The 12,670-nt window shown below is 44.7% G+C and overlaps 1 protein-coding gene across 2 annotated transcripts in view; it reads left to right on the top strand.

Moving 5' to 3' along the window:
* The window catches only part of neurl4 (neuralized E3 ubiquitin protein ligase 4), a 126,072-nt gene that overhangs the window by 94,324 nt on the left and 19,078 nt on the right, over nt 1-12,670 (top strand). For both annotated transcript variants that reach the window (XM_059974987.1, XM_059974986.1), the window contains exons 18-22: nt 3,018-3,116; nt 4,647-4,790; nt 6,634-6,798; nt 8,479-8,637; nt 11,426-11,605. In XM_059974987.1, coding sequence (XP_059830970.1) covers nt 3,018-3,116; nt 4,647-4,790; nt 6,634-6,798; nt 8,479-8,637; nt 11,426-11,605 — 747 coding nt within the window. The remainder of the gene's footprint in view (nt 1-3,017; nt 3,117-4,646; nt 4,791-6,633; nt 6,799-8,478; nt 8,638-11,425; nt 11,606-12,670) is intronic.

Here is a 12,670-nt window from a genome sequence, read left to right as displayed (position 1 = left end):
GGCATTGGCCAGTGAGATTGGCATTGCTTACCATTATCCATAACGCAGAACGTGTGTACATCCCGAACTGAGAGTGGATGGAGAGACCTCACTGTCGGGCGCCTTGCTCTCGCTCCCCCTCACCATCGGGCACCTCATTCTCGAACCCCCTCCCCTCCCCTTCCCCATCCGGCCTCTGGCTCTCTTCAGGCTTTGTCAGTGACCTGAGCATTTAGTCGCTCCTCTGTGACTTAGTTGGGACATTTTGCTTCCTTTGATAAAGCTGCATATTTAAAGTCAGCATAATTCACAGTGAATAGTAGAGCCCTGGAGAGGGATCTCAAGGTTACAAGTACACGGTTCCCTGCAAGTGGGGTCACAGGTAGACAGAGTGGTGAAGAAAGATGTTAGCACACTGGTCTTCATTAAGGGCACTGGCTACAGAAGTTGGGAGGTTATGTTCAGTTGTAGAAGACGTCGGTGAGGCCCGATTTGGAATATACTTTGTTCAGCTTTGGTTGCTTTGTGATAGGAAAGACGTTGCTAAGCTGGAAGCATGCAGAGAAGATTCCAAAGTTCTAAGTAAATTTTATCATCAAATTGTATATATTTCACTATTTCTGAGAACATGAGATAATGGGTCCTTAAAGTGAGATCGTTGGTTGTGAGAACATCTCAATGGATGAGTAAGTAAGTAGTTATCCCCTATGTTCAAAAACTTGATGGTTGAGGTTTAGTAACTGTTCTTGAACCTGTGGTGTGAGTCTTGAGGCTCTTGTACTCTCTACAGTGAGAAGAGAGCATGACCTGGGTGGTGAAGATCTCTGGTGATGGAAGCTGCTTTCCTATGGCAGTGTTTCATGTAGATGATCTCAATGGATGGGAGAGCTGTACCCCGATAGACTGGGCCAAATCCACTACCTTTTTGTAGGATTTTCCGTTCAGAGGCATTGGTGAATTATGAGCGTGTTGCCAGAACTTGAGGGAAGGAGTGCTTTAACCTCTTTTGGTGAGACATAGCACTACTCCTCTCACCCCATCTCATCTGCCTGCGCATGGTAAATATCCCTCTGTTTCCTGCATATTTACATGTGTGTCTAAGAGCTTTTTAAATGCCCCATCTTATCTGCTGCCACTCTCATCTCTGGCGGCATAATCCAGGCACCCACCATTCTCAGAATAGCAAAAAAAAGACCTGTCCTACACACTACCAACCACCCACCCCCATCTACCACCTTGAATTCATGCCCTTCAGTTTTAGACAATTTAACTTAGGGTGGGGGTATATACCAGCTGTTTATCAATGCATCTTATTATTAGATAAGATTATGTACTTTGAAACGTAGTGAAATATATTATTCGAGTCAATGGCCTATGCAGTCCAAAGAAGAGCTGAGGGCAGACAGCAAGCACTGTTAATTTTATGTGGGAATCTCTTCATGCATTACACTAGTGTCCCTGCTTTTGTTGTGTTTCATTGGCTGGAAGAAGCGCGAGTCATCCCAGGTCTGAGGCAATGCCAGATCTGCTAAGTAAGCAGTTAGGCTCTTGGCAACACATTCAAAATGCTGTTGGAACTCTGCAGGCCAGGCAGCATCTATGGAGAAGTGTAAACAGTCAACATTTCAGGCCGAGACCCTTCGTCAGGACTGGAAAGGAAGGAGAAAAGTCAGAGTAAGAAGGTGGGGGGAGGGGAGGAATAAGTACAAGGCAGAGATTATAGGTGAGTCCAAGGAGGGGGAGGGGATGAGGTAAAGAGCTGGGATGTTGATTGGTGAGAAAGATAAAGGGCTGGGGGAGGGGAGATCTGATAGGAGAGGATAGAAGGCCATGAGAGAAAGGGAAGTGGGAGGAGCAGCAGGAGGAGATGATGGGCAGGTAAGGAGATAAGGTGAGAGAGTGAAACAGGGATGGGGAAGGGCAATTATTGTAAATTCGTGAAATCACTGTTCATGCCATCAGGTTGGAGGCTACCCAGATGGAATATAAGGTGTTGCTCCTCCAACCTGAGTGTGGCCTTATTGCAGCAGTAGAGGCAGCCAAGGACTGATTTGTGAGAATGGAAAGTGGAATTGAAATTTGGTGGCTACAGGGAGATCCCACTATAGGGAAAAGGCAGAGCATAGGCAAAGAGGCCTCCCAATCTACATCAGGTCGCAGATGCTTGTCTTCATGTGGTTACGTAGGAAGACAGCATACAGAGTCACTGAGCCAAATAGATTAAACATACCCCTCCCCCCAACCCCTCCTCCCCCATTCTCCTCACACTGCCTAGTCTGTGGAAAGTTTGTGGATCTCTACAGAGGATGTGATTTGGGGGGAACAGAAGCTTGTGCCAAGGCCCCCTGCTCTGCTAACTATCCCTCAACAGCTCCCGCACAATCAGGGAGCTGGTGAGATGGTGTATACCAAATAAGGGAACTGTTAGGATGATATACACTGTCCCCCCAGAGTTCCCACCTAGCTGAGATGCTCTTCCTCACAACAATGGGATAGTTCACACACTCTGGTCATGACTATTAGCCATTCCTGCTCTGGGGAAAAAGGCGGTGGTTGTCCACTCTATCCTATACCTCTTACTGTACTTAAAGATGAAAGATTATCTTTTTTTTGTAAGATGTACGTTGAAGCAAACGGTAAAATGTGTCATTTACGTCGACAATCAATACAATCCCAGGGTTTGCTGGGGGCAACCTGCAAGTGTTGCTTCAGTCAACTCACCCTTTCACACTCTTGCACTCCAAAGAGAAAAGCCCTAGTTCACTTAACCTTGTAAGAGATGTTCTCTAAACTGGACAGCATCCTGGTAAATCTGCTCTGTGCCCTCTCTAAAGCTTCCACATCTTTCCTATAATGAGGTGACCAGAAGTGAAGACAATGTTCCAAGTGTGATCTAACCAAAGGTTTATGGAGCTGCAACATTCCCTCACAGCTCTTAAACTCAATCTCCCTGACTAAGACACTTTCTTAACCACCCAATCGACTTGTGCAGCAGCTTCGGAGAATCACCACTCTCATGCTATGCTTTTTCTCCACAGGTGGGAAACCGAGTTGGTGTGAAGCGGGGCAGTGACGACACCATGCACATCTTCGTCGATGGAGAGGACATGGGTGTGGCAGCAGCAGGCATTGCCAAGGTGGGTGTCCACCGATCAAAAGAGCTAAGGGGCAGGTAGGCAGCGTGGCATGAGGTCCCCTTGGTTCTCAGTACAGAGGTATGCTCCATTTGTTGAAACCAGGCTGGTGCACAGAGACTTGTTGGTTACGTTTGTTGCCAGCAATTCATTCCATGCACTCACCACACTCTGTGTGGGGAGAAAAAAACTACCTCTTACATTCTCCCCCACCTAGACTTTCCTCCAATCACGTTAAAAGTATATCCTCTCATATTAGCCATTATCCTGGGAATTGGTCTCTGGCATTCCACTCAGTCCATGCCTCTTATCATTTTGCACACCTCTATCAAGTCAGAATATCACTGGTATACATTGTGAAATTTGCTCTATTACAGCCACAGTACAATGCAATGCATAATGGACATGTTATAAATTACTGCAATTATACATTACAAATTATAAAAAATGTATTTTTAAAAAATTAAATAAGAGTGCAGAAAGAGCAAAAGTTGAACAAAAACAACAGTCGATATTTCAGAGATTACCTCTTCCATTAATCACCTCCCAGGTTTTTCCTCCTTCCCCTCACCAGATCTCACCAATCATCTGCCAGATTAGCAAATTACATGACATGTGCCAGTGATATTAAATCTGATTCTGATTCCTCCCCGCTTTTTCTGCTTTCTTACTCTGATTTTGTTTCCCTTCCTTTTCAGTCCTGATGAAGGATCTTGGCCCAAAGCATCAACTCTTTGTTCCCCTCCATAGATGCTGCCTGGCTGCTGAGTTCGCTCAGCATCTTTAGTGTGACAGTCAAATACTGTGGTCTTGATTTCACTGTGTGAAGTATTCAGAGTTACAGCAGGGGAAAAGCCCTTCGGCCCACAGAGTCCATGTTGTCCACCGACCTACCAACTTATTTTACCAAATCAAGACGTACAAAAAAGTTGGATGAACTCAGCAGGTCGGGTAGCATCCATTGAAAGAAGGGTTGAAACCCTTTGTCAGGACTGAAGAAGGAGGGGCAGGGGCCCTATAAAGAAGGTGGGGAGAGGGTGGAAAACCGATCAGAGGAAAGATCAAGGGGTGGGGGAGGGGATAGGCAGGAGAGGTGAAGAAGGAATCTAAGGGGAAAGCACTATGGGTAGTAGAAGAAGGCAGAGTCATGAGAGATGATAGGCAGCTAGAAGAGGAGACAGAGTAGAGGTGGGATGGGGAAGGGAGAGGGAGGGAATTACCGGAAGTTGGAGAATTCGATGTTCATACCATGGGGCTGGAGACTACCCAGATGGTATATGAGATATACTCTTTCACCAAAATGAACAGGTTCTATAGCAAGGGTTCCCAACCTTTTATATGTCATAGAGCTCTACCATTAACCGAGGGGTCAGTTGGCCCCAAGTTGGGAACTCTAGAGTCATAGACCACCACAACAAAGAAGCAGGCCCTTTGGCCCTCCTAGTCTATGCTGCCCTGGTCTTCTGCCTCACCCCATCTACCTGCACCAGTTGTGACTGATTCCTGTTTCCTTCTGTCCTCACCCCCCGCCAGAATGTTTTTGCAGTCGTGGACCTATATGGGAAAGTCGTGGCTGTGTCCATCGTGAGCTCCAGCACCCTGGAGGAGAGTGAAGGCACCAAGCCACCCTCAATGTCATCAGCCAGCTGCAGTGAAGAGGAGGAAGACCTGAGCCCGGTAAGGAAAGGATTGGCTCTGCTTTCTTTCCCTTCTTTCATGAAGTCGCTGACTCTTACTTGGGTGTTATCAGGTGAGCTTCTGATCCCCCGCTGACACTTCCCTCTGAGAGACCTCTACTCCCATTTCAAAATTTAAAGTAAATGTTGTTATCAAAATACATACAAGTCACCAAATAAAGCCCTGACATTCATTTTCCTGTGAGTAAATCTATAGAATAGAATAGTCTGCAGAGATTCGGCATGTCATCGAAAACTTTGGCAAACTTCTATAGATTTGTGGTGGAAAGTGTGCTGACTGGCTGCGTTACGGCCTGGTATGAGAACACCAATGCCTTTGGATGGAAAATCCTACAAAAGGTAGTGGATTCAGCCCAGTACGTGTAGCACACCGCTACAACATGTAGCACACCGCTACAACATGTTTTCTATCGCTATTAATATACGTCACCACTGCCAATGCCTGACATCCGCCAGTGCACGCTTTCTTTTAATTCTTCGATCCAAGGTAGGCTAACTATGGAGTAACCTTCAACCCAACGTCTTTTTTTCAGAGTTCAAAATGTTTTTGTTGCATGCAGAAATGTAATTTCGTTTTCTCTGCAGGAGTTCATCAATTTCATAAATGCAACACATTATAGTTTGTTTATACATAGCATAAAGGCAAAAAAAAACCATTGTATGCAGTGGTATTTCATTTTAAATGTCAAACGGGTTTTGTGGCTCCCAGTGTTTTCTGTGGGAAATGGGTCCATATTGGCTCTTTCAGTGGTAAACGTTGCCGACCCCTGGTCTAAGGTAAGCTTTTACTCCTAGCTAATCCACATTCTAGGAGCATGTGCTGAATGGTATTGTGCAAGCTTTATTTTTTTTTAACAGTGAGTAACACGTCATGGGTAAAACCCTCCCAAACATCAAGCACATCCACATGAAACGCAGCATCCATCCATTGAAATGCTCCCTCAACCAATGATCTCACATTAAGGATTCTTTATCTCGTTGTCCCATGTTCTCGTTTATTGCTTTTTTATATATTGCACATTTGCACAGTTTGTTGTCTTCTGCACTCTGGTTGATCTTTCATTGATCCTGTTATATCAGAATCTGATTTAATGTCACTGGCATTTGTTGAGGAAATTTGTTAACTTTACAGCAGCAATACAATGAAATGCCTGATAAATATAGAGAAAAGGCTGAGTTACATTAAGTATATATATGTTAAGTTAAAAAAGTAGTGCAAAAAATACAGAAATAAAAAAAAGTAATGAGTTAGTGTTCATGGGTTCAATGTCCATTTAGCAATTGGATGGCAGCAGGGAAGAATCTGTTCCTGAATCACTGATTGAGTGCCTTCAGGCTTCTGTACCTCCTTCCTGATGGTAATAATGAGAAGAGGGCATGTCCTAGGTGGTGGGGATCATTAATGATGGACGCCGCCTTCCTGAGGTACCGCTACTTAAAGATGTCTTGGATACTAGAGTAGTCACTATTCTATAAAATTACTGAATACGCCCACAGGAAAATGAATCTCAGGGTTGTATGTGGTCACAGACACACATGCATGCAGGCACATGCACACGGACACTCGATCACACACAACAGTCCCTGCCCAGGGAGTATGTGATATTTTAAATGGCACCAGTGAAATATTTTATCTCCGAGGCGCTGACACTCCTGAATTCAAGGTCTCAGGCCCAAAATCCATCAACCGTTCACATAAAAAAGGCAGAGCGTGCCTTTTCAGATTTAGAGTGGGGCTAGGAGTTGGTGCACTTTATTCTTGCCTGTTACTCTGGAAGAATCATTCCTACATACCTTAACAACTGGTTGTTCCTCTCTTTCAGTGTGAGAATGAGGCATCAGTGTTCATGTCAACCATCGAGTTCATGGAGAACCATGGCAGGAACATCCTGTTGTCCAATGACGGGCACACCGCCACCCGTGTAGCCAGCTACAACCAGGGTGTGGTGGCGTCCGCACAGCCATTGCCTAGGCAGCTTCTTTTTCAGGTATGGCGGGCTGGGACAAGCGGGTAAACCAGCGAGCAGCATATTGCTTTTTTAAAACAAGCTATTGTCATTAATCAGCAATGCCTTAACACGAGAGGCGTGGGATCTGCGCTCAATCATGCAGTCTCTCACGGTTCACAAATCCAACCATTTGCAATAATCATAGAGCTGTGGGCTTCTCAGAGGATCGTCATCTTGTTGTACTGGAGAGGCTCGTGTTTCCCTGAGATCCCATGTGATGCTTAGTTCCTGGAGGGGTCACACTTGGCAGTAAGGTCAAGGGGGGAGTTCCAAAGAGCGATCCAACAGTAGGGCTGGCAGAAGATGACAGTGAAGACAGAGGAAGACTGCAGTGATGAAGGGTCCCATTCATCTTGCACTCTGTGCCACTGCACCCTGATCCCAATCTGTCAAGGATTGTACTGCCCATGCATCAACCTCCACACATTAAACAAAGTCACACACAGGCATTCTCCACTAAGTGAATAACCCCTCAGGAGAGCATCATGATCGATTCGCAGTACTACTGGAGTTGTAGAGATGTACAGTATGTCCTAATTTGTCTAAGTCCTTCTGTAGCCCACCTGTTTCTTCAATGCTACCTGCCCACCACCAATCTTCGTATCATCTACAAACTTGGCAACGAAACCATCTATTCCATCATCTAAATCATTGATATACAGCATAAAAAGAAGCAGTTCTAGCACCAGCCCCTGCAGAACATCACTGGCAGCCAACCAGAAAAAGATCCTTTTATTCCCATTCGCTGCCTCCCAGCAATCAGCCAATGCTCTAACCAAGCCAGTAGCTTTCCTGTAATACCGTGCTCTTAACTTAGTAAGCACCCTCATCTGTGGCACCTTGTCAAAGGCCTTCTGAAAATCCAAATATACAACATCCATTGCATCCCCTTTATCTATCCTACTTGTAATCTCCTCAAGAATTCTAACAGGTTTGTCAGGCAAGATTTTCCCTTAAGGAAGCCATGCTGACTTTGTTGTATCTTGTCCTGTTTCACTAAGTACTCCATAACTTCATCCTTAACAATTGACTTCAACATCTTCCCAACCACTGTGGTCAGGCTAACTGGTCTATAATTTCCTTTCTGCTACCTCCCTTCCTCCTTGCAATTTTCTAGACTTCTGGAACAATGCCAGAGTCCAGTGATTTTTGAAAGATCATTACTAGTTCCTTCTCTATCTCTACCGCTACCTCTTTCAGAACCCTAGGGTGCAGTCCATCTGGTCCAGGTGAACCTTAGGTCTTTCAGCTTTTTGAGCATCTTCTGTCTTGTACTAGTAACTGCATTTACTTCTCTTCCCTCACACACTTCAATATCTGTAACACTGCTTGTGTCATCCACAGTGAAGACTGATGCAATATACTCATTTAATTCATCTGCCATCTCCTTGTTCCCCCATTATTATTTCTCGGGCCTCATTTTCTGGCATTCCTATATCCACTGTCATCTCTTTTATTTTTTTATATATTGAAAAAGCTTTTTCGGTCCAACTTGTGTGTTTTCTGTGTATTACTCTGGATTTCCAGCATCTGTTGTGTTCATCATATCCTTCCTATACTAAGGTGACCAGAGCTGAACACAATTGGTCCTCTCTGCTGCTTTGTCTCAACAGTAATGGGGTAAATCAATAACTTTGCTTCATCTTTGTGACTTCTCAGATTAGGATTGACCGTTTAAACACTCAGTGGACCTCATCGCTCTCATTGGGTGTGATTGGACATTGCCCTGAGCGGTTTAATTTCCCAGGCACCGCCTCTTCAATCAAACGTTCTGCTTGGCTGATTCAGCGAGGCTCTGTGTTTCATAATTCCTTAAAGGTAAGGTTTCATTTCCCCTTCCTTGGACTACCCAAAGGCTGTAACCTGATTAGCAATCAACATTCATGCTTGTAATGTAATCAGGAATGTTGGATGATTGCAGGTCATTCTTAGGTAATCAATGGATTCCATTTTTACAGACATCCATAGTCGATATTTGTTCACAAGACAAAATTCACAAAAATCTCTTGGTATTGTAACTATACCTCCACAATATTGGTACTGGTTTATTATTTCCCCTCCAAGAGGGTCACCCATGCCAAACAGGTCAAAGGTTAGAGGCCAGGCTAAGAGTGGTCCACCAGTCCTCCAGGTTCAGGGGTTTAGCTCAGGACGAACAACCCTGATGTTCAAAAATACTTGTTACGGAAACAGCAATGAAGATGACCAAGGAAAGACAGAGATGGAGGACCTTCATCGCTGCCGTAAGTGCCAGTGGTGTATGAGTAACTTATTATTGTCACATGTCAAGATATGATGCAAAACTTGCTTTGAAAACTGTTTTACAGATCAAATCATTACACAGTGCATTTAACTAGAATAAGCTAAAACGCTGGGTGGTGGGATAGGACTAAGTCACTACCAAAGGAGGTGTAAGGTGCTCCTCCCTCCGCTAGCCTTTAAGTCATCCCTGGGCAAGGTGCAGCACCTGCTTAGATTCCACACCCCCCCATCAACCCGATCAGGGTGATGTGAAGCCACAGGAGCAGGTGGTGGATGGTCGTATGAGCATTTGATGCAGATCACAAGTCCTAGTGATGCGACCACTGTCACCAGACAGACAATCTCTGAAGAGTATTGACGATGGTTGGGGTCACCCGTCTTGTAAAGACACTGCCCAGAAGACAGTTCCGGGCAAATAACTTCAGTAGAAAAATTTGCCCAGAACAATTATGGTCATGGAAAGACTATGGTTGTCTACATCGTATGACACAGCACGTAACAATAATAATGCAGAATAAAATGCAAGAGCTGCAAAAAAGTACAGTGCAGATAGACAATAAAGTGTAAGATCATACTGAGGTAGATTGTGAGGCCAAGAGTTCATCTTATTGTACAAGTGGTTCGTTCAAGAGTCTGATAACAGTGGGGTAGAAGCTGTCCTTCAGCCTGAAGTTACGTGCTTTCAGTCTTTTGTATTTTCTGCCCAGTGAGAGAGGGAAGAGAAAGAATTTCTGGCGTGGGTGGGTTTTTGATTATGCTGGCTGATTTACTGAGGCAGCGAGAAGCATAGACTACCTGTGGAGGGGAGGCAGTTTCCTCTCATATGCTGAAATGTGTCCGCAACTCTCTGCAGTTTCTTGCAGTCACGTGTAGAGCAGTTGCCGTACCAAGTTGTGATGAATCCAGACAGAATACTTTCTATGGTGTATTAATAAAAATTGGGAAGGGTCGACAGGGACCTGCTGAATTTCTTTAGCTTTCCAAGGGAGTAGAGATGACTTGGCTGTGACATCAACATGATTTTAACATATGGCATAAAAAGCACAAAGTCAAAGTAAAATTTATTACCAGAAGTCATATATAACCCTGAGATTCTTTTTCCTGCAGGCATACTTAGCTAATTTATAGAACAGTAATTGTAAACAGGAACAATGAACAACAAGCTGTGCAAATGCAAATATAAATAAATAGCAATAAATAACAAGAGCAAGAAATAACAAAATAAAAAGTCCTGAAAGTGAGACCATCAGTTGTGGGAACACCAGAGTGTAGTTATCCCCTTTTGTTCAGGAAGGTAATAACTGTAATTGAACCTGATGGTATGAGTCCTGAGGCTCTTGTACCTTTTGCCTAATGGCAGCAGTGAGAAGAGAGCATGTCCTGGGTGGTGAGGACACAAAGGACTGATAATAAAGAACAATCACTAAAAGTGAAGAGTGTGGAAATGAATTCCATCGAATACGTGAGAAACAGTTCTTCACTCTCCCCGTCTGGATAAAGAGCATTGAATCTAAAACATTAGCTTGCGTTCTCTTTTCCATGCGTTTTCTCTCCATGGAGACAGATTAGTTCACCAGCATCTGAGCTCTTATTGTAATTTTGTCTTCTAACAGCTTCTGTAACTGACAACCCCAATCCTCTCATCATTGTCTGTCACTCCTCCTCCTCCCTCTCCCACCCTTCCACACCAGCTTTGTCTGTGTGATTCCCTGTCATTGTCCTCCCGACATGGCTGTCACTCCCCCCTCCTTGTCCCCCCATTGTGGCCTTGTTACACCTTCCTCCCTGTCCCATCCTTCCAGTTGTGGCTTGTCATTCCCTCGTCCCGGTCCCATCCTTCCAGTCATGGCCTGTCACTCCCCTGTCCTGTCCCATCACTCCAGCCATGGCCAGTCACTCTCCCCACCCCCCCCCCAACCACCGGCCTTGGCCTGTCACTCCATTTTCCCATTTGCTCACTGTGATCTGTTGTTCCCCCCTCCCCATTCCCCCCCACCATGTCCTGTTACTTTCCTCACCCCATTGTCCCACCGTGGCCTATCACCACTTCCTCCTCCCACGCCCCACCGACATGATCAGTCGGTCCTCCCTCCCCATCCCATACCTCTGGCTGTGGCCTGTCATCCTGCTGTTACCTGTCAATTCCTCATCTTGCCCCTCACACCATTACCTCTAATTCTCACCCCTCTCCTCCCAGCATTTTCTGTCACTTCCACTCCCCCTCCTTGCTCTTGTGTTGTCTCTGAAATAATTTACTTATTTTACATCCCCTGGTCTCTATTGTCAGCAAGGCAAAAGTCTGTGAACACGTGGTTGAACATCACTTTTTTTCAATTTTGATTAGATTTGTGACAATTATGGACCCAATCTGGACACATGCCCTGAAGGAACTGTCCTTGGGCTCCTGGTGGACAACACACAAGGTCTGCACCTGTATGTTAATGGGATGGACCAAGGCATTGCTGCCCAAGACATTCCGAACCCTTGTTTCGTATTCGTCGACCTGTACGGTCAGTGTGAACAGGTGAGAGTCTCTACTGGAACATGGTTAAATAGACCAAATGAAAAGCTGTCTTGTTAAATGTCATTGGATCAATATTTTACATTCACTCACTCCTTTTGTATGATATATAACTGGCCAAGTCCTTCATCCTGCAGAGAAAGAGCTGTCCCCAATCACAACTCTCTTTCTATAAAATGTCTTTCCCCTAATTACACCGACACAACAGATTCTGCAGATACTGGAAACATAATCTACCTGGAGTTATTGAGTTCAGAATCAGGTTTAATATCACTGGCATATGTCATGAAATTCATTGTTATTTGGCAACAGTACTGTGCAATACATAATAATAAAACTGAGAATTACCACATCTATATATATATCTTTACCTTTTGTCTGTCCATCCTGTCTGGGGAGGGGGAGAGTAGTGAGGTCAGGTCCATCATGATCACTGGCACCTGTAGTATCCAGGACAGCTTCAAGGAGTGATGCCTCAAAAAGGCGGCGTCCATCATTAAGGACCCTCAGTACATAGGTCATGCCTTGTTCTCATTGCTATCATTGGGAAGGAGGTACAGAAGCTTGAAGGCACACAATCAATGATTCAGGAACAGCTTCTTCCCCTCTGCCATCGGATTTCTGAACGGACACTGAACCCATGAATGCTACCTCTACTTTTTTTCTCTATTTTGCACTACATATTTATTGTAGCTGTTTAATATATACTTACTGTAATTCAGTTTCTTTCCCTCTATTATTATGTATTGCATTGTACTGCTGCCGCAAAGACAACAAATTTCATGACATTATGCCAGTGATGTTAAACCTGTTTCTGATTTGGAATGGGAGCACATAGTAACTGATACGGCACCTCTGAAGGTTCAGGCGCCTGGTTGAAACAAGCAAATTCACACAGATATTCTTAAAGCTTACAAGGACAGAGCACCAGACGCCCAAGATGGGTGTTGTGGGGGCTGCGTCAATATCTTCATTATTAAGGTTGTCATAGCCAGGATGGTAATGGGGATAAGCTCCCACTACCTTCTAAATGCTCCCAATGGCGTGCACCTCAAATAGCCTCTGACA

This window comes from Hypanus sabinus, chromosome 7 (assembly GCF_030144855.1).
Source record: "Hypanus sabinus isolate sHypSab1 chromosome 7, sHypSab1.hap1, whole genome shotgun sequence".
NCBI lineage: Eukaryota > Metazoa > Chordata > Chondrichthyes > Myliobatiformes > Dasyatidae > Hypanus > Hypanus sabinus.
This window is presented reverse-complemented; position numbering and strand designations above follow the sequence as displayed.